Source organism: Schistocerca nitens, chromosome 10 (assembly GCF_023898315.1).
Source record: "Schistocerca nitens isolate TAMUIC-IGC-003100 chromosome 10, iqSchNite1.1, whole genome shotgun sequence".
NCBI lineage: Eukaryota > Metazoa > Arthropoda > Insecta > Orthoptera > Acrididae > Schistocerca > Schistocerca nitens.
In genome coordinates this window covers 53,594,898-53,622,291 of record NC_064623.1, presented here as the reverse complement: position 1 = coordinate 53,622,291, position 27,394 = coordinate 53,594,898, and the positions used below count along the sequence as shown (strand labels likewise).

General features: G+C 44.7%; 1 protein-coding gene across 1 annotated transcript in view; it reads left to right on the top strand.

The window, feature by feature from the left end:
- The window catches only part of LOC126210247 (15-hydroxyprostaglandin dehydrogenase [NAD(+)]-like), a 102,993-nt gene that overhangs the window by 63,759 nt on the left and 11,840 nt on the right, over positions 1 to 27,394 (top strand). Inside the window, exon 5 of the mRNA XM_049939436.1 lies at positions 7,536 to 7,709. Within this exon, the coding sequence (XP_049795393.1) occupies positions 7,536 to 7,709 (174 nt within the window). The remainder of the gene's footprint in view (positions 1 to 7,535; positions 7,710 to 27,394) is intronic.

Genomic DNA, 27,394 nt, shown 5'->3' with positions numbered 1-27,394 from the left:
ACAAGACGTACACCACCAACTCAAGCTCTTACGGTGTGGAGTGCTGTTGGGTACAACCATAAATCAGAGTTGCTGCGTGTCCAGGGCACTATGTGATCAAAAGTATCCGGACAGCTGGTTGAAAATGACTTAGAAGTTCGTGGCGCCCTCCATCGGTAATGCTGGAATTTAGTATAATGTTGTCCCACCCTTAGCCTTGATGAGAGCGTCCACTCTCGCTGGCATACGTTCAATCAGGTGCTGGAAGGTTTCTTGGGGAATGGGAGCCCATTCTTCACGGAGTGCTGCCCTGAGGAGAGGTATTGGTGTTGGTCGGTAAGGCCTGGCACGAAGTCGGCGTTCCAAAACATACCAAATGTGTACTATACGAGTCAGGTCTGGACACTGTGCAGGCCACCCCATTACAGGGATTTTACTGTCGTGTAACCACTCCGCCACAAGCCGTGCATTATGAACAGGAGCTCGATCGTGTTGAAAGATGCAATCGCCATCCCCGAATTGCTCTTCAACAGTGGGAAGCAAGAAGGTGCTTAAAACATCAATGTAGGCCTGTACTGTGATTGTGCCACGCAAAACAACAAGGGGTGCAAGCCCCCTCCACGAAAAACACGATCAAACACAACACCACCGCCTCCGAATTTTACTGTTGGCACTACACACGCTGGCAGATGACGTTCACCGGGCATTCACCATACCCACAGCCTGGCATCGGATCACCACATTATGTACTGTGATTCGTCATTCCACACAAGGTGTCCCCACTGTTCAATCGTCCAATGTTTACGCTCCTTACACCAAGCGAGGAGTCGTTTGGCATTTACCGGCGTGATGTGTGGCTTATGAGCAGCCGCTCGACCATGAAACCCAAGTTTTCTCACCTCCCACCTAACTGTCATAGTACTTGCAGTCGATCCTGATGCAGTTTGGAATTCCTGTATGATGGTCAGGATAGATGTCTGCCTATTACACATTACGACCCTCTTCAACTGTCGGCGTTCTCTGTCAGTCAACAAACGAAGTCGGCCTGTACGCTTTTGTGCTGTACGTCTCCCTTCACTTTTCTTCAAAATCACATCGAAAACAGTGGACCTATGGATGTTTAGGAGTGTGGAGATCTCGTGTACAGACGTATGACACTAGTGACACCCAATCACCTGACCGGGTTGGAAGTCCATGAGTTCCGTGGAGCGCCCCAGTCTGCTCTCTCACGTTGCCTGATGACTACTAAGGTCGCTGGTATAACCTGGCAGTAGGTAACAGCACGATACACCTAATATGAAAAAAAGTTTGTTTTTGGGGGTGTTCAAAATAGTGGTTCAAATCCCTCTGGGCACTTGGGACTTAACATCTGAGGTCATCAGTCTCCTAGAATTTAGAACTACTTAAACCTAACTAACCTAAGGACATCACACACATCCATGCCCGAGGCAGGATTCGAACCTGCGACAGTAGAGGTCGCGCGGTTCGAGATTGAAGCGCCTAGAACCGATCGGCGACGCCGGCCGTCTTTTGGGGGTGTCCGGATACTTTTGATCATATAGTGTATTGGGGCTCATGGCGGACCCTATGTCTACTAGGTAACAGGATACATCCTGAACCGATGAGACTGAAATGATAATCATTTCAGCGGAACATACTAATGTACCTGTCCTGTGAGAACGAACGTCCTATCTGTAATCGTTGAAGGTGTTCTGTCTTTTCCGAACGTGAGATTATAAGGGATAGTCAAATGAGAACCGAACATCCGCCGCAACGGGACCATCTAAGAGATCCAATTCTGTTTCATAGAATGCGGTCGGCCGCTGATGGACCCACAACCACATCCATTCTTGTACTTCCTCGTCCGACTGAAACGGGCGTTCATGCCTGTCTTTCTTTATGTCGCCAATCACGTGAAAATAACATGGTGAAAGATCGGGGTTGTACGGGGGATGTTTCAGTGGTTCCCAACCAAATCAGCGAAGCGCGGCCTTCGTCCAATTGGCAGTGTGGGGACGGGTGTTATCGTGCATCATGATGATTCCGTATGAAGGCATTCGGGCGTTTTGACTTTATGGCGCGTCCCAGTCTCTGCAGAGTGTCTTCATAGCGCTGCGCATGGTTCCATGGTCGAGGAACTCGATGAGCAGAGGACCCCTGCAGTCAAAGAGAAAAGTCATCATTACCTTCCGGATCTTGTGTGAATAGTTTTGGTTTTCTTTGGTGGGTTTTTTCCACTGTTAATATCGCCGTTTGCCCTCGGGCTGTTGGAATGCTGTTGGACGGAATCATCGTGTTGGACAATAACACCCGCCCGACACTGCAAGTGGACGAAGGCTATGCTTCAGTAGTTTGGTTGGGAAACACTGCAACATCCCCCCAGATCTTTCACCGTATGATTTTACATCTTTGGCGACCCGAAGAAAGACATGCATGGGCATCGGTTGCAGTCGGACTAGGAAGTAAAAGTGTGGGTGCGATTGTGGCCGACTGCGTTCTACGAAACAGGAATTGATCATCTCATCTACCTGGGACACAAATGTCTTGAAGCATGTGGTGATTGTTTTTGAGTGGACTCATTCCATGGTCGCGATATGGCTGGTGTTCGGTTTTCTTTTGACTGCGCCTCATATAAACTAAAGTCTCCGACGCAGTTTCTGTCTGTACTTTTGGGCTAATCTCGAGACGTACTGGAGGGATTTTGATACAGTTTTCACTAATACATAGACTAATTCACGAGGAAGGTATTTGTATATAATTTATTAACGATAAATAGAGGTAAGTATGTAATTTATGTATTGTTATCTGTTCTATATTTAACTAGCGTTTGGAATTAAATTTCATGGTAATGATGGGGGCTAGCTAAGAGTTGGCGAGCTAAGGAGGTGGCGGTATCTGTCGGAAAAAGCAGAAAGATAAATGGCCGTCACAACTCCAGAGAGCAGCGAATATTGAGGAGATTCTGTGTCAGGCCAGCTCGTCCATCATTACCTGGAAACCGAAAGATCACGGCATCAAATCCTGGTGAGACCAAGGAATTTTCAGTTTGTCTTTTAACCTAGCATTCACCTCTGAGTGATGAGGAAGTTTGCCAGAAACGACATTTGGTTTTGATTCCACGTTAAACTGTAGGCCCCTTTTTGCAGTAGAATTACAAGGGTAGGTTATGGTTATGCACGTCGCCGAACTGGCGCCAGTTGGAAGAATTGTACCAGGCCATTTAGCGATAGGAAATTATTATTATTACCAGAAACTATACATCTATAATTACCTAGCCGGCCGAAGTGGCCGTGCGGTTAAAGGCGCTGCAGTCTGGAACCGCAAGACCGCTACGGTCGCAGGTTCGAATCCTGCCTCGGGCATGGATGTTTGTGGTGTCCTTAGGATAGTTAGGTTTAACTAGTTCTAAGTTCTAGGGGACTAATGACCTCAGCAGTTGAGTCCCATAGTGCTCAGAGCCATTTGAACCATTTTATAATTACCTGCTTGTTCTATAATATTGGGCCGGCCGGGGTGGCCGAGCGGTTCTAGGCGCTTCAGTCTGGAATCGCGCGACCGCTACGGTCGCAGGTTCGAATCCAGCCTTTGAGTTCATTGCGTGCTTTGAACACCTGTAACAATACACATATTCGGAGCAAGTCAGCGTAGCACAGCGGTAAAGGTTTACAGCTACTGCACTGGAGGTACCGTGTTCGATTCCTGCTCGCTTTTCTGTTTTTTTTTTTTTTTTTCAAAATCGACCGAATTCACCTGGATGACTGTGTATCCAAGTATGACCACTGACCTGCTGTAGCAAGAAAAGTGATTCATCCGACCAGGTAACACATTTTCATTGATCTATGATCCAATCTCGATACTAATAGCGGGCCGGTGTGGCCGTGCGGTTCTAGGCGCTTCAGTCTGGAACCGCGCGACCGCTACGGTCGCAGGTTCGAATCCTGCCTCGGGCATGGATGTATGTGGTGTCCTTAGGTTAGTTAGGTTTAAGTAGCTCTAAGTTCTAGGGGACTGATGACCACAGATGTTAAGACCCATAGTGCTCAGAGCCATTTGAACCATTTGAACTCGATACTAATCCCATGCTCACTGCAAGCATAATGGAGGATGTCGTTGGGGCAACATGGGATCACATATGGGTCGTCTACTGTGGAGCCCCATGTTCAACAATGTTGGCTGAAAGGTGTATCCAGAAACTGCACCAGCACTATATCCTCATATGTGCCATAGTTCGCCATTTATCCCGTTTTACAGAGCAGGCGAAGTTCTGACCGTGTTGTATAATGAGTGGTGAACTAGTAACACCATGTCGCCTACTCATGGTTTCACCATACTTCGACCACTTTTCATAGATGTCCACGACAGCAGCACCCAAAAGCTGACCAGCTCCGCCGTTTCAGAGATGCTCATTCCCAGGTGCTGGCCCTGACATTCTGCCCTTTCTGAAAGTTGCTTGTGTCAATGGCTTCTTCCATCTGCTGTTATATCACCCCTCGAATGTCCACCACCGTGGCTTAGTGGACAGTGTGCCAGCTCGTCATGCCAGGGGGTCCAGGTTCGATTCCCGGCTGGGCTGGAGATTTTCTCTGCTCAGGGACTGGGTGTTTGTGTCGTCTTCATCATCATCATTTCATCCTAATCGACGCGCAAGTCACTGAAGTGGCTTCACCTGAAAAGACTTGAACCAGGCGATCAGGTCTACAGGCCGGGAGGTTCTCACCACACGACATTTCATTTCACCCCTAGAATGATTGCCTATTCGTCTCTGTTGCACATAGATAACAAGTGTGGCAGTGAAACAAGCGATTTGTCAACCCTGGAAATAGCCCGTTACGATGCCACTGACCCTGATATCGATGTTCAGTCGAGAAGGCGTTGTGGACCGGTGAACAACACCTCGTTGTTATAAAAGCGTTTTGCAAAACCAACAACAGTTAAATGGCCACGTAGCATGCGTTTCGTGCTCACTACAGTCTTGCATGTTCTACCCCAGACATGTGGCACATTGTATCAGAGTGTGGGTACAGAGCTTTGAGGAAATGGGCGATACAGTGCGAAATTGGGTTGAAGTGCAAAACTCTCGCACACAGCAGATAATGTTGCAAGAGTGGAAGAAGCCCTCATCTGACGTCCCAGGCTTCTGCACAGAACCATGCTCTGCAACTTGATATATTTGATTGCAGTGTACAGCATTTACACCACCCATGCAAAATACAGATAGTGCAAGAACCTTGCCATAGTGGTACATCTACATCTACATCTACATCTATACTCCGCGAGCCACCTTACGGTGTGTGGCGGAGGGTACTTATTGTACCACTATCTGATCCCCCCTTCCCTGTTCCATTCACGAATTGTGCGTGGGAAGAACGACTGCTTGTAAGTCTCCGTATTTGCTCTAATTTCTCGGATCTTTTCGTTGTGATCATTACGCGAGATATACGTGGGCGGTAGTAATATGTTGCCCATCTCTTCCCGGAATGTGCTCTCTCGTAATTTCGATAATAAACCTCTCCGTATTGCGTAACGCCTTTCTTGAAGTGTCCGCCACTGGAGCTTGTTCAGCATCTCCGTAACGCTCTCGCGCTGACTAAATGTCCCCATGACGAATCGCGCTGCTTTTCGCTGGATCATGTCTATCTCTTCTATTAATCCAACCTGGTAAGGGTCCCATACTGATGAGCAATACTCAAGAATCGGACGAACAAGCGTTTTGTAAGCTACTTCTTTCGTCGATGAGTCACATTTTCTTAGAATTCTTCCTATGAATCTCAACCTGGCGCCTGCTTTTCCCACTATTTGTTTTATGTGATCATTCCACTTCAGATCGCTCCGGATAGTAACTCCTAAGTATTTTACGGTCGTTACCGCTTCCAATGATTTACCACCTATGGCATAATCGTACTGGAATGGATTTCTGCCCCTATGTATGCGCATTATATTACATTTATCTACGTTTAGGGAAAGCTGCCAGCTGTCGCACCATTCATTAATCCTCTGCAGGTCTTCCTGGAGTACGTACGAGTCTTCTGATGTTGCTACTTTCTTGTAGACAACCGTGTCATCTGCAAATAGCCTCACGGAGCTACCGATGTTGTCAACTAAGTCATTTATGTATATTGTAAACAATAAAGGTCCTATCACGCTTCCTTGCGGTACTCCCGAAATTACCTCTACATCTGCAGATTTTGAACCGTTAAGAATGACATGTTGTGTTCTTTCTTCTAGGAAATCCTGAATCCAATCACAAACCTGGTCCGATATTCCGTGGTAACACCAGTTCTCATGAGATCAGCGAAGTTAAGCACTGTTGGGCTGTGGTAGCAATTGGATGGGTGACCATCTGGTCTGCTGAGCGCTGTTTGCAAGAGGACTGCACTCAGCTCAGTGAGTCGGACTGAGGAGCTACTTGATTGAGAAGTAGCGGCTCCAGTCTCGTCAACTGACATACGGCCGGGAGAGTGGTCTGCTGACCACATGCCCCTCCATATCTGCATCCAGTGATGCGTGTCAGCTGAGGGTAACACGGCGGCCGGTCAGTACCGTTGGGCCTTCGTGGCCTGTTGGGGCGGATTTTAATTTTAGTGCAAAAACTGAATGTGCATGATCTGCCAAAGAAACTACACTTTTGGAAGGAATGATTGGAACTCATGAATGCCAACCTAGATCTGTGTAACAGAATAATCATGAACAATAGCACCAATTTTTATGTGTCAGGTTTCGTTAACAAGCAAAACTTTAGATATTTATCACATTAAAATCCTGAAAAGCTTCGTGAAACGCCACTTCGCAATCAGAAAATGGTAATGTGGTGTAGCGTATCATTGCTTGGTATCACAGGGCCTTATTCTTTTGAAGACAATCACGGCAAAGTTGTTACTGTGAATGCAGGACGTTATGTTCGCATGTTGAACCTTTTCCTAGTGCGGCAGCTTGGTGATCGTCCTGTAACCGCAAACACATTCTTCCAACAAGATGGGGTCACATGCTACACCTCCCAGCATTCCATTAACGCGCTACAGATAATCTTTCCCGGTCATCTCATCCCCGAGATGGGGACATTTCCTTGCCTTCAAGGTCCGCTGACCTTTGAGCTAGTGATTTCTTGATTTGTGGTCATTTGAAAGCTCAGATCCTCCGGTGTGGTACACCATACACGACCAGCAACTGAAGGATCAAATTCGGCGAGAATTTAATGGAATTCCAGTGCCATTCTTGCAGGATACGGTATCCAGTTTCCGTAACAGAGTTGAGAGGTGTGCGAAGGTAAATGGTGGCCACCTACATGATGTCATGTTCGAGTGATGGCCATTAAAAATTGCAAGCATTGGAAATTCATGTTGTATTTCTGCTATATGGCTGTAAGTAAATATGTATCGCTGGTGGAGGTTTAAAATCACCTGTTTCACTTTTACACCTGTTACTTTCCTGCCCTTGTTTTGTGCCCACATTGCCACCGGGTGTCATTCAGTCTCAAGGTGGGTTGTAGTCAAAATGTTTCGTTTCATCAGTGTATTTCATCATCAAAGGATTGTCATCAGCGGTACTGTCGTTTGCAGAAGGGCACCATCGGCAGCGTGCTGCTGGCCTACCAGTACATGGGCAGAGACAGGGGCGGCAGGGGCGGGCTGGTGGTGAACCTCTCCTCGACCGCAGGCCTGGAGCCGAGTTTCCTGGCGCCAGTCTACTGCTCCACCAAGGCCGCCGTCGCCGCCCTCACCCGCGCCTATGGAGTAAGTATCCACCAGTCGCAAAATCGTACTTCTAGAACAGAGCTTTCCAAACTTGTATTCATGGCAGACACTCTCACAATACATATAGTTTCACGAGACAATTTTCCACTTATACACTGGCGAAAAAAAAAATAGTTTACATTTAGAGGTTTCCAAATCACTCAAGATATGTTGTTGCAACAGTGCATGTGGAGTACATGAAATGATTGCATTTACAGACCAATAGCACAAGCAGTACTGAGGTACCAGATATCGACACATGCTGAAATACTCATATTAGCACATGGTGTATCCTCCACGGGCGGCAGTGCAGGCACTGACGCTGGCATCCAATCGATAGTACAGATTGTGAATACTGTTCTGGGATACATCACTGAACAGCTGCCTGACCTGTTCACATAGTTCAGTAACATCTATTCATTGACGAGTAGCGCGAGTCACTTCTCATCCCATCATACCCCACACGTCCTCGACTGGAGACGTGTCCAGAGATCATGCTGGAAATCGAAGTTGCTGCACATCCTGTGGAGCCCATTGAGTTTCACGGGCAGGGCGATGATGATGATGATGTTTGATTTGTGGGGCGCTCGACGGTGCAGTCCTCAGCGCCTGAACAAAGTCCCAATTTTTACGCAGTCCAATTGTTTCACAATCCAATATAACCACTGTCACGGATGACGATGGTGAAATGACAGCACAAACACCCAGTCCCCTGACGGAGAAAAATCCCCAACCTGACTGGGAATCGAACCCGGGACCCGTGATCCAGAGGCAGCAATGGTAGCCACTAGGCCACGAGCTACGGACATGTGTGTGGGCGAGCATCACCATATTGGAAAAACACGTCACGGTCCTGTTGCAAGAACGCCAAAAGAACGGGTCCAACAGTATTCTGCACCTACCAAGCGCTGGTTAGCGTTCCCACCAGAAACAACAATGGCATGGGGTGGGGCCGGTGTGTCTCGTGTGAATGCACTCTACGGTACAGCATTCACCAGGCTATACGAGGTGTGGCTAGAGAAAAACCGGACTAGTACTGGTGAAACAATAAAACGAATGCAATAAGGCTGAAAGTCGCGTGGCCTGTCACGTGACTCTCGCTCCGCCTACTGCTCGAGTTTCATCTGCCTCCTGCACTCAGTCTGCCCGTGGCGTCTGTTTTAAGTAGTTGAAGTTTTGTCTGTGCGTCGGAAAATGTTGAGTGTACAGAAAGAACAGCGTGTTAACATCAAATTTTGTTTCAAACTAGGAAAATCTGCAAGTGAAACGTTTGCAATGTTACAACAAGTGTACGGCGATGATTGTTTATCGCGAACACAAGTGTTTGAGTGGTTTAAACGATTTAAAGGTGGCCGCGAAGACACCAGTGATGACACTCGCACTGGCAGACCATTGTCAGCAAAAACTGATGCAAACATTGAAAAAATCGGTAAACTTGTTCGACAAGATCGCCGTTTAACAATCAGAGCAGTGTCTGAGTTAACAGGAGTTGACAAGGAAAGTGTTAGGCAGATTCTTCATGAAAGTTTCAACATGAACAAAGTGTGTTCAAAAATGGTTCCAAAGTGTCTCACAATTGAACAGAAGGAACGCCGAAGAATGATTTGCTCTGACATCCTGGAAAACATTGAAAGTGATCCCACCTTCTTACAAAATGTTATTACTTGCGATGAATCGTGGTTTTTTACTTACGATCCCGAAACTAAACGCCAATCGATGCATTGGAAAACTCCTGGTTCTCCACGACAAAGAAAAGCACGAATGTCAAAATCGAAATTCAAGGCAATGATGATTGTTTTTTTTTGACATCAAAGGGATTGTGCACATTGATTGGGTACCAGAGGGACAAACAGTGAATCAGCATTACTACATTAGCGTCCTGGCTACCCTACGTGAGCGAGTACGGAGAAAACGGAACGATTTGTGGAGAAAAAAGTCATGGATCCTTCACCAAGACAATGCCCCAGCTCACAGTGCGTTGTCAGTGAAGACGTTTTTGGCAAAACACAACATTCCCATCTTAGATCATCCACCCTACTCACCTGATTTGGCCCCCTGTGACTTTTTTCTTTTCCCTAAAGTCAAGTCAGCTTTGAAAGGAACTAGATTTGAGACTGTTGAATCAGTAAAAGAAAAAGCGTCGGAAGTAATGTATGGACTTACCGAAAATGATCTGCAGCATCGCTATGAACAGTGGAAAATTCGTATGGAGCGGTGTAGAGACCGAGGAGGAGAGTACATTGAAGGAGATAACATGAAATTGTAAATAATTGTAAATAAATGTTTTTTCCAGCATCAGTCCGGTTTTTTTCTAGCCGCACCTCGTATCATACGGACAAACGACCATCACTTGCATGTAGTTGCTTTCGTCGTTGAAGACCACGGCGCTCTATTCGATCTTCCGTGCGATCCTCTGGCGACACTAGTTGAGCTGTGCACCTCAGTACAGTGGAGTGACTGGAAGACGGGCTAGAGCTGCGTGTGCCTGTAGTCCCACTGCTAGTAACTGGATCACAACAGCTCATGATGACACGGCAGGGCTCGCAAGCCCTCCTACCCGTGCTGTGGTAGCTGTACGATCTGCCACTGTTACGTGTACAATACTGTGCTGTGTGGACGCCCAGAAGCTCATCTACATTTGTGATAATGTTCACGTGACCAACGATACCAGCACTGTTGCACAATTGACGCAGCACGTCCAACTTGTGCAGCAATTCTCTGCAAGGACGATCCCACCACTCAGAAGACCACCGTTTGACCCCTTTCAAAATCGCTCCGTTGGCTGTAGAAAGCATCTCCATTGCATGGTTACCTCATTGCTTCACAAGTTTGCGCCACACTGAGCCTTCTGCCTGTAAGAATTCCCTGTTAAAAGATAGACACGTTTGCTGTGGTAGTTAATACCACTACACTATTTGTTGGTGGATGGCGTTGACACTATTATCAGTACATCTACTATCCCTGAGGTGGTACGAGGGGCGTTCAGAAAGTAAGCTCCGATCGGTCGCGAAATGGAAACGACTATGAAAATCCGATAAAGCTTTGCACAGATATGTTGGGTAGTGTCTCTAGTATAACCCCAGTTAGCATCACGTCGCTCTTCTCATTTCTGAGCTCGCAGTGAGTGCGTAAAGATGTCTAGAAAATAGTGTCTGCCGCCAAGTACGAGGGCCTGGTGAGAAATTTCGCCTGAAGCTATGCAGCTAACATTACATAACTGTCGTGCTGTTTCTTCTTCAAGACAATTCTCAGCCGCATTCTGCAGGGGCAATGAAGATGCTCCTGCATCGTTTTCAAATGGAAATGTGAGATTACCCACAATACAGTCCGCAATTGTCTCCCCCTGAGTTTCATCTCTGGTCACATGAACCGCTGTCTTTGAAGACAACATTTTGACACAGACAACGAGGTGTAGGCCAGCGTGGAGAATTGGCGGAAAGCACTGGCGGCTGCCTTCTATGATGAGGCTATTGAAAAGTTGGTACAACGCTATGACAAAAGTCTAAGTCAGAACGGCGACTACGTAGAGAAGTAGCTGAAAGGTGTAGCTAATTGTTACAAGTAAAACATTTCTGATGTTCACTGTGGTTTCAATTTGGCAATCAATCGGAGCTTACTTTCTGAACAGGCCTCGTATATGATATGCCATCATCGAATCAAAATCTACATCGTCTTCCCAGTTGCACTAATTTTTTTCCCACCATTGTATTAATAAATGAGGTTCTATTGTGAGAAATGATATTTAAAAGAAAAATTAATTTTTAAAGTTTGATTCTAAGTACAGTATAATTATACAGGATCCAGTCACATTAATGTTGTCATATGTCTGACCTTTCTATCTGCACAGTGAGTGTATTAATGTGTGCAAACTTAGCTTACCACTTAGCGCGCAATTGGTCAAAACCTCTGAACTGTCTTCTCAAGCCCAGCATGTCAAACAGACATTCTGGCCCTGTAAAGCAGCTAATATCAGATGCAGATCATAACAAAAGTCATTAGAAATGCTGCTGTCAAGTACCCAAAATGCATGAAATAATAAAAGTGAAAGTTTGGGGTCTACTCTAGGAAGACAAAACAGTTATTCCCTTTTTTATTCTACATATAATTTATCAACTGTTGCTTTCGACCGTCAAGTGATAAACAACAATCATGTTCAATTACTTTCGATAATCAGTAACAAAATATTTAATTCTTGGACATATTGAAATGATGATTATTAAAATTGTTATCTCCACACATGAAAATTTTTCATCACGGGTAAGAATGAATATTAAAAATCCTCATCAGCTCATTTGAATCTACGTTGTCGTAGCTGGTCAGTGCACTGAGTTGGTGGAGAATAAATTTACTTTTTGAAACAATGAAAAAACTCTCATGTACTCAGTGTGCGGGTAGGTTCGATATTCAATGGTCAAAGTGTACGCAAGTTGGAATGAGCAAAATCTAGACTCAACATTTACTGAGGCCTAATGCACGATGGTACTTTACCAAGCAGCATCTGCAATGGCGTTATCTCCATGCTGGATCTGAAACGCTAATTCCCTACTCTGACGTGACTGAATTCACTCAGTCGCAACTTTCCTGCGTTCTGTAGAATTTTAATCTTTCTCCAGTCGAAATAATGGCTATTGCACACTAGCTATGCATTGGAGTGATGTGCTCAATTTCTTTGCCCGCAAAAATTCCCACAGGAATATTTAACTACCGCTTTGCTATCTGTCATCCTCACTTTGCAGAAAGCAAACGCTCAACGCCTTCGCTTATTTTCACACACTTATGCGGTCCACCGTGAGACGAGAGAGCGAGAGAGAGAGAGAGAGAGAGAGAGAGCCTTAATTTTAGGTTTCAAAATGCTTTTATATAATGAGATCTCCCCACCGTGTCGCGTCTGCGTCGCCAAGTATGGCTTCAGCCAATCAGTTTCTCGCTAGGGTGAATACACATTTTTATTTTTTCTTTCTGGGTCATGGTCTTATTTATGCTAAAAGGAATAATGTATTGTTCTGGCCTTATCCCTTTCTGTGCTGAAGCTCGCCATTCTCTTGCTAATGTGAGTTTTACGATGTCATTATCCACCTGATTGGTTCGTCTCCATAATGCATTTCACTTTAACCTGTTTGTTTCATGCTACTGTCCTTATATTGGTAGAGATTGTTGTGTTAGTTTTCGGGTACGTGAGATTAACTGCAATTGCCTTTTGTTGATATAATGTAATTATTATTTTCTGAGGATCTCATACTGCATGGTACTGTCATTATGGATATAGTTCATGTAAGGTCTGTTAAATCCGGACACCTTACGATATGACTACTATCCATGTTCGCCGCTAATGCGCAGTAACCACTCATAGATGGCAAGTGGCAGTACTAGCAGTGGAGGGCATATAAAGTGTGTCAGGGATTCGCAAGGGGGGGGGGGGAGGGGGTGACGCAGAAAACAGAGCAGTTATTGATGTAATGTGGAAACAGAGCAGTGTATTGGTCATGATCATTGGCTTTTGAGCCAAGGGTGGAGAAATTTCCGAAAAGGCTAAGTCGGTAAACTGTTGCATACTGCTGTGGTTAAAATATACTGTCGTGGAGGTATGTACCGTCTATGCAACTAAATGAAGGCAGTAAACAAACTGTCTTCAAAAAATGGCTCTGAGCACTATGGGACTTAACAACTGAGGTCATCAGTCCACTAGAACTTAGAACTACTTAAACCTAACTAACCTAAGGACATCACACACATCCACGCCCGAGGCAGGATTCGAACCTGCGACTGTAGTGGTCGCGCGGTTCCAGACTGTAGCGCCTAGAACCTCTCGGCCACTCAGGCCGGAAAACTGTCTTCATTTAGTTGCATAGACGGTACATACCTCTACGAATTTAGAGAAACTAAGGGAAAGACGGAGAACAGAAAAAAGTGACGAAAATATACTGTGCTTGGCAAAAAGGCGCTGTCCAAAACCAGCACTGAGGCAACTGTGATGTACGATAAGCCACAGATGACAGGAGTGAATTGCAGCTGCAGAGATCTGTATGTTGAGCAGCTGATGGCCCACATGAATCAAGGGACTATGAACAGTGTCTCCTCAACGATCGTTCATGAAATTTTGCTGCGTTTGGCCCTGAGAAGCAGGCACCTGATTCATGAATCCATGGTGACTGCTGTTCACCGACGTCCAAGGCTGTAATTTGCAAGTGACTACTGCAACTGGACGTCCACTGAGTCATATGGTCCATTGGACAGATGGCCACTGGCGTGCACGGCGTGAAACATCTGAAAGCAAATACACTGCAACAATTGTCGGAAGGTTCCAGGCTGGAGGATGGATCTTTCTGGTCTGGGGAATTTCCTTGTGGCGTTCTCAGGCTGATCTCGTCATTCTGGAAGGCATAATGGATCAACACAAGCATGCTTCTATTTCTGGGGGTCATATCCACCCCTACATGCAGCCTGTTTTTCCTCAGCACCGAGCGACGTGGCGCAGTGGTAGCACACTGGACTCGCATTCGGGAGGACGACGGTTCAGTCCCGCGTCCGGCCATCCTGATTTAGGTTTTCTGTGATTTCCCTAAATCGCTCCAGGCAAATGCTGAGATGGTTCCTTTGAAAGGGCACGGCCGACTTCCTTCCCTAATCCGATGAGACCGATGACCTCGCTGTTTGGTCTCTTCCCCCAAACAATCCAATCCAATCCTCAGCATGATGGCATCTACCAGCCAGACAGTGCAATGTGCCACACAGCTCCCAGTGTATACACATGGTTTGAAGATCATGAAGGTGAGTTTCCCGTACTCCCCTGGCCACCAAACTCTCGTGGATTTAAACCCAATATGTCCGACCACCTCGACTGGGCTGTTTGCACCTTGACTCCTCAACTGAGAAACCTAGCACAGCTGACCACAGCACTGGAGTCCCCCTGCGTCCACATCTACGTTCGTGCCTACCAGAACCTCATTGTCTCTCTTCCTGCACGTGCACGCTGCGAAAGGTGATTATTCAGGCTTTTCACATGTGGTCACATTAATGTGACTGGACCGTGTAAATTATGCACCATTTTAGTACTATTATGAATTAAATGACACATTTGGGCTTTGATGAGCATTACACGTCTATAATTTTACCTCAGATGTAGAACAAAGCCGGCCGGGGTGGCCGAGCAGTTCCAGGTGCTACAGTCTGGAACCGCACTGCTGCTACAGTCGCAGGTTCGAATCCTGCCTCGGGCATGGATGTGTATGATGTCCTTAGGTTAGTTAGGTTTAAGTAGTTCTAAGTTCTAGGGGACTGATGACCTCAGAAGTTAAGTCCCACAGTGCTCAAAGCCATTTTTTTATAGAACAAATTCACGCGCATTTCTTTATCTGACGTTCTCAAAACTTCCATGTTTAATTGTTTCTACATTAGTCATTATAAAAAAAGCACTTACACACGAATATGTTGCGGAAAACTGTAGCAAAATGATGAGTGCTCGTTTACATAGGTGAGAGTATTCTTGCTGAATAGAAATAGAAAAGTTGCACACATATGGTTCTGGAGCACAAAACAAGCTTTCCTTTCTTGTTTATTTAAAATACTCAATGAAACAGATACTAATCTACAAGTCTTAACGTGCAGTTTATCTTCACGTATGCCACTTACTTGTCCTCAACAAATTCAAGGTACTGAAAAGTGCAAAATGATTTCTTATCCAGCCATAGTAGTTTAATCTAGTGTTGGGAAATATCCATTCAATCTTTTTTTCAATTAAACTAAATGGTCATGAATAAATGGTTGTATTTTGTTACTAAGTTTGTTTCAAAATTGCTTTACTTCGTTTTTCTCAACTTTATCCCAAATTTGTCTCTTAAGCTTACAGTTTTGTCTGTGGCAGTAAAGTGAGTTGCACCCTTATCCTGTAGACTAGAATTTATTTTGTTGAATAGATGTTATTTTTTATGTGAAGCATAGTGTATGTGTGTATGTCTTGGATCTCCTCCAAAACCCCTAGAGAGATTTCAGCTAAATTTGAAACAGAAACAGCTGGCCCCACTAATATCAGCACTGTAGGGTATAACATCCTAGCACAAACAGGAGTGGAGATGTGAGCAAAAACGTGTTTTTTCCAGTCCGTAGCATATAAGTTAGCCTTCACAACAGGTGTGTTTTGGGGGAACCATATCTCCCTGCCTAAGCAACCTGATTTGCAGGGCAGAGGCAAGAAATGGTTTTCCAGGTCACAACACGTAGGTTGCCCTGCCATCAGGTGTGTTATGCTGGGGTAGTATTGGTCTGCTTTATCACTCTTCTTTGCATGATGATCTGTACATTAGGAGGAAATAAATTATTTTCATACCCCTGATGTTTAGTCTGCCCTGCATAACGGGAATGTTGCAGGAGAAGTATCATCCTGCTTTATTGAATAGTATTGCAGGGGCTACATGTGCATGGCTGAAAACAGTTGTGGTGGTGAGTATGGGCAGAATGAGGAGGAGGAGGAGGAGGGAGTGGACAGAAAGAGGGAAGGAGGGGCGATGCATGAAGCCGGTGGAAGGCATAGAGGGGTGGTGGGAAGTGGAAAAGGAAGAGGGGGAGGTGGAGGAGGATGTGGTGAGAGGCTGGGGGGGGGAGGAAGATATGGTGAGACAAAGGGGTCAGAGAAAATGGACAAAGGTGAGGGGGAGGAGGAGATAACGGATATAGGTGGAAGGATGAGGACGACTGCCAGAGGCAGGAAGAGTCGGACAAGAAGAGGAGGAGGAGGAGATGTGTTCAATATATATGTCGAACACAAAGCTAGTTACATGTAAATCAGGAAGCAAAGCTCGTTTTTTACTGCATCCTGAAGCTTGGTTTTGTTTTCTTGCTCAGATAACTGCAGCATTGGTTCAAACGGCTCTGAGCACTATGGGACTTAACAGCTATGTTCATCAGTCCCTAGAACTTAGAACTACTTAAACCTAACTAACCTAAGGACATCACACAACACCCAGTCATCACGAGGCAGAGAAAATCCCTGACCCCGCCGGGAATCGATCCCGGGAACCTGGGCGTGGGAAGCGAGAACGCTACCGCACGACCACGAGCTGTGGACAACTGCAGCATTGCATCCTAAAGTTCATACATACGACTAAGAATTGGGTGATCAAAAAATCAGTATAAATTTGAAAACTGAATAAATCACAGAATAATGTAGATAGAGAGGTACAAATTGACACACATGCTTGGAATGACATGGGGTTTTATTAGAACCAAAAAAATACAAAAGTTCAAAAAATGTCCGACAGATGGCGCTTCATCTGATCAGAATAGCAATAATTAGCATAACAAAGTACGACAAAGGAAAAATGATGTTCTTTACAGGAAATGATCAATATGTCCACCATCATTCCTCAACAGTAGCTGTAGTCGAGGAATAATGTTGTGAACAGCACTGTAAAGCATGTCTGGAGTTATGGTGAGTCATTGGCGTCGGATTTTTTTCTTTTTTTTCTTTTTTTTTTTTTTTTTTTTAGCATCCCTAGAGATGTCGGTCGATCACGGTACACTTGCGACTTCAGGTAACCCCAAAGCCAATAACCGCACGGACTGAGGTCTGGGGACCTGGGAGGCTAAGCATGACGAAAGTGGCGGCTGAGCACACGATCATCACCAAACGACGCGCGCAAAAGATCTTTCACGCGTCTAGCAATATGGGGTGGAGCGCCATCCTGCATAAACATCGTTCGTTCCAGCAGGTGTTTATCAGCCAGTCTGGGGATGATGCGATTCTGTAACATATCGGCGTACCTCTCAACCGTCACGGTAGAAGTACAAAACCAGAATCACGCATTTCCTCGAAGAAAAAAGGCCCGATAACGGCAGATGTGGTAAATCCAACCCATACCGTGACTTTCTCGTCGTGCAATGTAGTTTCCACGACAGTTCTAGGATTTTCGCTAGCCCAAATTCTGTAGTTGTGGGCGTTGACAGACCCTCGCAGCGGGGAATGATCTTCGTCGGTCCACAACACGTTACTCAACCAATCGTCATCTTCCGCCATCTTTTGAAACGCCCACACCGCAAATGCCCTCCGCTTCACTAAATCGCCAGGTAACAGTTCATGATGCCGATGGATTTTGTACGGATATCATCGGAGGGTACGCCCAAGTGCCATCCAAACAGTAGTGTATGGAATGCCGGTGCGACGTGCGACTGCACGAGCACTGACTTCTCCGTGCATAGACGAACCCGCTACAGTCTCCATTTCTTCCTGAACTGCCTCAGCAGCATTACGCCTTGTGCTCGGTCGGCCAACTACGGGGTCTATCATCTCAACAACGTGTGGCTTCGAACTTCGAAATCATTCTCGCCACAGCTGCATTTGTCAACGGACCTTTACCCGTTCGAATCCTCTTCCTATGGCGATAGGATCGTAACGCTGAACTAGCACATTCCCCATTCTGACAATACAGCTTCACTAAAAGCGCCTTTTCAGGTAACGTCAACATGCTGCGACTGCCGGCGCATCTGATTCTCTCTCTCATTATAGCTCTTTTTATACACGATTGTCATGCGCAGTCACTGACGTTTTGCTATCCAGCGCCATCTGTCGGACATTTTGTGAACTTTGTTTTTTTTTGGTTCTAATAAAACCCCATGTCATTCCAAGCATGTGTGTCAATTTTTACCTCTCTATCTACATTATTCCGTGGTTTATTAAGTTTTCAAATTTATACTGACTTTTTGAGCACCCGGTATTTTCCCTCTGAATAGACAGACACACGTCACGAATGAAAAATGAAGCAGTATGAAGGACAAGTTTATAATCTCCCAGTGTCGCCACTTGAAGAGCTTATTAAGACATGGATCGATAAAGAGTGCCAATGGACTGCAGCAGGAGGGAGACATGTAGTGACATAATTGGAAGTTATATGCACAAAATAGTGGACTTCAGTATAGCTGTCATTCATTTAATACGTTATTTATGGTTACACTAAAGGAAGATACGAATATTTTTTATAATTTTATCACAAGCTTTTCTTTTGTATTGCATTCCGAGTTAACTAGTTTTGTGTCACCCTTGACGCAACTACTCGACACCCCAGCTTACAGTGTCATAGATCAATATTGTTAAGCTGCCCTCATATGCTCACAATAATATTGTGTCAATATATTGTGAGAGTGTGCCCAAGAATGGCACAATAATACTGCGTAATATTTATCTCTAGGAGAGGTCAGTTAGAACTCAGCCTTCATAGCAAACAAGTAGGCACTCGACAATGTTGTACCTGCAAGTCCTGCAACCGCATTGCTTGTCGCCGCGCGGGATTAGCAGAGCGGTGAGGGGCGCTGCAGTCATGAACTGTGCGGCTGGTCCCGGTGGAGGTTCGAGTCCTCCAGCGGGGATGGGTGTGTGTGTTTGTCCTTAGGATAATTTAGGTTAAGTAGTGTGTAAGCTTAGGGACTGATGACCTTAGCAGTGAAGTCGCATAAGATTTCACACACATTTGAACCTTTAGTTGCTTGTCTTGCAAAACTCAAGCGGGAGTTATGCAGAACGGGCGAAACAAGTCTGAAAACCTTCCAACGAACATTTCTATGGAGTAGAGGCTCATTCATGGGTGCGTAGACTCATAAACTGTGGTGTCACCGCCAGACACCACACTTGCTAGGTGGTAGCTTTAAATCGGCCGCGGTCCATTAGTACATGTCGGACCCGCGTGTCGCCACTGTCAGTGATCGCAGACCGAGCGCCACCACACGGCAGGTCTCGAGAGACGGACTAGCACTCGCCCCAGTTGTACGGACGACGTAGCTAGCGATGCACACTGACGAAGCCTCGCTCATTTGCAGAGCCGATAGTTAGAATAGCCTTCAGCTAAGTCAATGGCTACGACCTAGCAAGGCGCCATTAGCATTACATAGCTTGTATCTAAAGAGTCTCACTTGTATCGTCAAGAGCGATGTACCACAATGATGGATTAAAGTTAAGTATTCCAGGAGCTACGTACTTTTCTTTATAGCATTCATTACGTATCCTGTTTCAGAACTATCTACTAGCCTGCGTGAGTTAACGCGTGCCTTTCGGCTACTTCCGAGTGGCGTGGCTGTCTTGTTACGCCACAACATAAACCACAACAAAAACTGTAGTGTGTTTAAAATTAGTTGCGAATTGAGACGTTTGGCTCACGAGATGGGACGTTACGCCGTTGCCAGGTAACACCAATGGCGAGCCGGCTTCCCCTAGCACGTCACCAGCTGTTCGAGTGGTAAAGCGCCCATGTTGCCACACGGTGGACAAACGTACAAGATGGTGTCACGCATTAGATGCATCTTTTTTTGTCTCTTGTCGTGAAGACGTATTATTTGGCGTTGAAGTGTCTTGCAGTAATCAGATGTTGTGGACAAGTGTTTTGAGCTGGCGTTGTATTAATAATAACAGTGCAGCATGTCTGTACATGAGATCTGCAGTAGGCGAGGTCGTTCAAGAACAGGTTCGCCCACTGCGAAGATATCGCGCGTTGTGTAATATCACTTTTTATTACGGAAATAACGGTGTCAGATACTGCGCTGTGTTTGGGAACCTAAAACGTTACTCTTTGCATAAGAAAAGCGAACACTATCATTTCATTATCTCTGATTTTTATTATCTCTTTTGTCGAATGTAGTGTTAATGACCCCGATTTTGTTCTTGTTCCGATAAAGACGAAGGGGACTTATAATTGTGAATATTACATATTACAACTCGATAGTAAAAGTAAAAGTTGTATTTAAGGAAAAAATAGAGTGCTCATCTCTGATGTACCGGGTGATCAAAAAGTCAGTATAAATTCGAAAACTTAATAAACCACGGAATAATGTAGATAGAGGGGTAAAAATTGACACACATGCTTGGAATGACATGGGGTTTTGTTAGAACCAAAAAAAAGTATTGCTAGACGTGTGAAAGATCTCTTGCGCGCGTCGTTTGGTGATGATAGTGTGCTCAGCCGCCACTTCCGTCATGCTTGTCCTCCCAGGTCCCCAGACCTCAGTCCGTGCGATTATTGGCTTTGGGGTTACCTGAAGTCGCAAGTGTATCGTGATCGACCAACGTCTCTAGGGATGCTGAAAGACAACATCCGACGCCAATGCCTCACCATAACTCCGGACACGCTTTACAGTGCTGTTCACAACATTATTAATCGACTACAGCTATTGTTGAGGAGTGGTGGTCGACATATTGAGCATTTCCTGTAAAGAACATCGTTGTCTTACTTTGTTATGCTAATTATTGCTATTCTGATCAGATGATGCGCCATCTATCGGACATTTTTTGAACTTTTGTATTTTCTTGGTTCTAATAAAACCCCATGTCATTGCAAGCATCTGTGTCAATTTGTACCTCTCTATCTACATTATTCTGTGATTTATTCAGTTTTCAAATTTATACTGACTTTTTTATCATCTGGTATAACTAGATAAGAATCGAACGTAAATATTACTCTTTCTAGTAACTCTATTTACTACAGAAAGTTTCAGCTATACTACGTCGACGTGGAGTTTGAGACATGCTGTGGAGATTGGCGGCCGACCCTGCAAATAAACACGGCGACTTTCAACAGATTCAACAGCACACAACAAGAAATCTGCCACAGCTCTTTACCAATATACACTATGTGATCAAACGTATGCGGACACCTGGCTGAAAATGACTTACAAGTTCGTGGCGAGCTCCATCGGTAATGTTAGAATTCAGTATGGCGTTGGCCTACCCTTAGCCTTGATGACAGCTTTCACTCTCGCAGGCATACGTTCAATCAGGTGCTGGAAGGTTTCTTGGGGAATGGCAGCCCATTCTCCGCGGAGTGCTTCACTGAGGAGAGGTATCGACGTCGGTTGGTGAGGCCTGGAACGAACTCGGCGTTCCAAAACATTCCAAAGATGTTCTATAGGATTCAGGTCAGGACTCTGTGCACGCCAGTCCATTACAGGGATGTTATTTCCGTGTAACCACTCCGCCACATGCCGTGCATTATGAGCAGGTGCTCGATGGTGTCCAAAGGTGCAATCGCTATCCTCGAATTGCTCTTCAACAGTGGAAGGAAGAAGATGCTTAAAACATCAATGGCCGGGCGGGGTAACCGCGCGGTCAAGGTGTCTTGTCACGGTCCGTGCGGCTCCCCCCGTCAGAGGTTCGAATCCTCCCTCGGGCATGAGTGTGTTTGCCGTCCTTAGCGTAAGTTAGTTTAGTGAGATTAAGTAGTGTGTAAGCTTAGGGACCGATGACCTTAGTAGTTTGGTCCCATACAAAGCCATCATCAGTCATTCTATCTCTTTGTGATAATTTTGAGTTAAATAAGTTACATTACTTAAATCCGTCTCTGTAATTATACAGGGTGTCCCAGCTATTTTGTCCACCCAAAATATCTCTGGAACAATAACAGCTATTGGAAAACGACTTTCACCGGTATCAATGTAGGGCTGGGGCCCATGAATGTACATATTTGGAAACATTCTAAAACGAAAGCATATGTGTTTTTTAACAAAAACTTATGTTTTTTTAAATGGACCTATAGTTCTTCTTCAGCAATCAATAGCATGACAAAGCACATACACAATGGCGTTGATTGCATCGCAATATTTCCATTACATCCCGAGATACTGAGGCGCAAAGTTGACGCTTGAAACACCCGACATGCGCTGCTAGCGCACATCCTGAGGCTCAGGGGTGAACCCTATGCTGCCCGTAATCGCGATGTGATTGACACGTGTAATCACACCTCCATACTTATCAAGAGGTCCGAAACGAATAATACGGTCTGCTGCCATCAACTCTCATAAGCACATAATGGTTTCCCTCTTGCACGTTTTACGTATCTACGTACACAATATGAACCAGTACCGATCGGTGTACACCCGTCAGGTTGTCTTATTTATCCTGCACACCCAAAATAAGGTTTATCTAATGCATTATATGACCCATTGTGCCTGTCACGCAGGACCTGGCTCTACCTAGTCAAGTGTCCAACGTAGTTCCCACTACTGCCACAGTTACCACTTCGCCTTGTTTATGATTTGCGACTCATGCAAACTCCTGTACTCCGCCACCCTCCGAGAATCCCATTTGTTGTTGCTTTGGCGTGCAGTACACCGCTTGCCAGTGTAGGCGTGCATCAGAGTAATCTAGTGACGGCACGGAGGTAGTGCACATTGTGAATAAACGTTGTGTTGTGGAACTTATACTGTACAGTATAATGTACACGCATGAAGATATGGTAGAAATGCTGCTGATCTATGGAGAATGTACGTTGACGGGAAATACGTTATGAGATTGCTTGTTTGTTGATAGTACTGTTAGCGAACATTATGATTATTAAGTTAATATGTCTGTTTTCTACCCTACTCTACATACCTGTACTGTACCCTGTTGTAGGTGGACGAAATGCTGTTCAGGCAGAACGACTGTACAGAAGACGATTCCCTGACAAGCCATCGCCTTCGCGCCGGATGTTTGGCCGTCTCACATCTCGTCTACGTGAAACTGGAAGCTTCAATCCAAGACCTCGACATCGTCCTAGAACACGCACAGATGAACGTGCTGAATTTGCTGTGCTCGCTACCATAGCTGTGAATCCTCAAATCAGCACACGTCAAATTGAACGTGAAGTTGGTGTGTCGAAATCAAGTGCACAGCGTATTTTTAAACGTCATAAATTTCATCCTTACCATGTTCATTTACACCAGGATATTCATGGAAATGATTTCCGCAATAGGGTAACATTTTGTCGGTGGGCTCAGCAAAAACTTCTGACTAATCCAAATTTTTTTGCAGATGTTCTCTTTACCGACGAGGCATCATTCTCCAACAAAGGAATTGTCAATATGAGGAATATGGATTATTGGTCCGCAGACAATCCAAAATGGCTCCGTCAGGTAGAGCATCAACGTCCGTGGAAAGTTAATGTTTGGTGTGGGATTTTTGGAGATACCATTATCGGGCCTTTCTTTATAAATGGCATCCAAAATGGCAGACAACAGATTTATACGACACAATCTTCCTGTTCTCTTGGACACCGTACCTCTGAACCAGAGAATGGTCATGTGGTATCAGCATGACGGATGCCCTGCACATACGCCTTACGAGCACGACGACTTCTGAACCGTAAGTTCCCTGGTAGGTGGATTGGACGAGGTGGCCCAGTTAGGTGGCCTGCCCGATCTCCAGACCTTACACCGCTGGATTATTTTCTTTGGGGATCAGTGAAGGATGCTGTTTACCAACATGAACCAACAACACCAGAGGACATGAAGCAACGCATTATTGATGCTTGTACAGCCATCAAAGAGGAAACAGTAGCACGAAGTAGGGCATCCTTCATCCGCAGAGTGACCCTATGTATGCAAGCCAATGGGCATCACTTTGAGCATGAGATGTGAACGCTATGTTTAGTATGTAGTGCTGGTATCACAGTGGAAGTTTCTACAAAGGACCATTTTACCCAGTGATGTTAAGAAACATTTGTTTGCAACAATTTGTCATTTAACGCATTAGATAAACATAACATTGATAATTATGTGATAATAAAACTAATTGGTTAAACATGTTTACATTCATCTTCTATGTCCTACCTGAACTTCCCAAATCAAAACATTTTTACCTAAACAACGGTAAAACTTTTAGTCCACTTGCTCGTTTCACTAAAACCATCAACATGAATTTTACTATTACGAGTGAATGATTAACCGTCACTTGCGCTAGATCTACAGTAAAGTAAAGTTTTAACGTTGAACGGCATTACCTTTTTAGTAACGGATTAACGATAAGCGAAGTTAACTTTGTGACTAACGTTGCGGTACACAGATATGTTACAGAACCGCATCACTCCTAGCCTATGGGATAAATACCTGCTGGAATGTACGACGTTAATGCAGGATGTCAGCAGACCGTATTATTCGTTTCGGATCTCTTGATAAGTATGGAAGTGTGATTACACATGTCAATCACATCGCGATTACGGGCAGCATGGGGTTCACGCCTGAGCCTCAGGACGTGCGCTAGCAGCGCATGTCGGGTGTTTCAAGCGTCAACTTCGCGTCTCAATATCTCGGGATGTAATGGGAATATTGCGATGCAATCAACGCCATTGTGTATGTGCTTTGTCATGCTATGGATTTCTGAAGAAAAAATATAGGAGGTCCATTTAAAAAAACATAAGTTTGTGTTAAAAAACACATATGCTTTCGTTTTAGAATGTTTCCAAAGATGTACATTCATGGGCTCCAGGCCTACATTGATACCGGTGAAAGTCGTTTTCCAATAGCTGTTATTGTTCCAGAGATATTTTGGGTGGACAAGATAGCTGGGACACCCTGTATATGGCCTAATACGAAATTCCGGTGGAGAACAGTCTCCCACAGCCTATTGACATGCTTTCATATACCGTGAATATGCGTAGAAAATGTGCCCGGAAATAAGAAAAAGAAGCATGGATCCTGTAGTGATGGCAATTGCCACAGTACCCGCTTAGGTACAGAAAATTGGCCACTATGTAAGCCTCCATAAAAGTACATATAGTTCCAATATGTTATTTTTCTTTTCACTTGAAAATCTCTCGTGTGACACGCTATAATATGAACTTTCAAAATGTTAAAGTGGCTTCTGTCAGTAACCAGGCTTTGATGAGAATTGAATTATTCTTTGAGTGGCCAGTTCAGCCTCTTCCTCCTACCCTCCTCCACGAACATTCCCATGCGGCACGAGGTGTCATATTAACTATTAACTCTTTCCTCTTACGCAGAAAAGTTTGACGAACGCTGCCTTAAATGAAAGCTGTGTATCTTATCTTGAAATCTCTGCAGCTTCTTCTCACGCCAGATATAGCACAGATGTTGACACGGTGCAGTCAGATAACGAAATAGTTGCTTTCAAGTTCAAGGTGAAAGAGTTAATGAAAAGCGTTGACAGAACTTCTCGTTTGCCTATTTTCAAGGTTTTTTTTTTCAAACTGTAGGTTAAGACATCCTTATCGAAATATCGAAATAACTTAGAGGGTATCTATGGCAACGCCAATCGCTGAAAAATTTTGAGAATGCGGTTGTAGTAAGATGGAGTTGATAAAAAAAGTCTAGGAGGGCTTGCTGAAAAGTAGTGTCTCCGAAAGTTTTATGTGAAATCTGCTAAAGTTTTTAAAGTTCTTTAACATTTGTTACGTATTACTATGTTTACGACGTTTCTCATCGAGCCATATACGTTATCTCGCATTTCTAGCTGCTTCTCTCACACAAATAATGATAAAAATTCAGAAATTTAGGGTCGCCACCAGCCCAAGACCTTCCTAGCCATTTAGATAAAAACGGAGCTGGAAAATTATTAGTTTAATTACTTTAATAATTTAATTATAAGTATGCAAATTTCTTTAAGTAGCCAGATAAACAGCACTCCATGTCGTGCATGAAGCAACTTGATTAATTCAGGGGGGGAAATCGGAGAAGGTAAGATCAACACCACAGTATTTATCTTTCACGTAGTTTATTTATTGTATCTAAGTATTTGGTTGCACATCCTAACTACACATAACTGACGCCTGACTAGAAATATTGAAGTAAGAATTACGTGAGAATGTAACAGAGCACAATTTAACTACAGCAAGAAGAAACACAGAAAATGGGGGTGGGAGACAATGATACTATCATCGCCTTTGCATTCATACCATAAAAATATCTCAGTGGGATTCGCATTACCATTCAACGCATGCACTATTCTGGACAGAGGTTTAACCAATGCACGAGGTTGTGCGATTATTATTCAACATGCTAAGTGCGTCTGCTGCTTGCAAACGGCAGAACTAGAGCACGTGGTGCATTCCGAATCAAACTGTTGTGCTGCTTTGTAGAAAGCGCGCGAAAGAACAGATAATCTTGCAGAAATTGTAGCTCATTAAACAAGCAAACTGTTAAAATAAAGCCTATTGCGGTGCCGTGGTGGACCAGAAGGGTCACTGATTACCAAACACGTGGCACAAAATCGATACACAAAGACAAAAGCAACTTCCACAAAATATAAGACTAAAAATCATTAAAAATCATACTAGCTTCGACACAGTATTACACTCACGTACGGTTGAAGTGATCCTACCCAGCTTTTCCTAATCAGATTTACCGTTTGCAATTCTACTTCATCGTTGTTCAAAATGAACAAAGTAACCTCCACACTTTTAACTCAAACACCCAAAAATCGCCTATTTAAAGAAATATAATTATGGCAGATTCGGAACAATAACTCGCTTCACACGCTTCAGTTAAGCTCAAGTTCTTAAGTATTTCAATAGTTCAATATAACGAAATCCTGACTCAACCTGCTTCCTATCACCTTAAAAGCTACGATCTGTACTCACCAAGCGTTCACCGAAGAGTGCCACTTTCTCTTTCAAAAAATGGTTCAAATGGATCTGAACATCTATGGTCACCAGTCCCCTAGAACTTAGAACGACTTAAACCTAACGACATCACACAACACCCAGTCATCACGAGGCAGAGAAAATCCCTGACCCCGCTGGGAATCGAACCCGGGAACCCGGGCGCGCGAAGCGAGAACGCTACCGCACGACCACGAGCTGCGGACTCTTTCTCTTTCGAGATTACCTAGCTCCCCGTGCAGTGGAAGCTACCAGGATACAAGTACAAATATTATGATCACTGGTACTTTAATACCGAAGATTGGCTAAAATTTACAGACGCGCGAAATTTCGCACGGA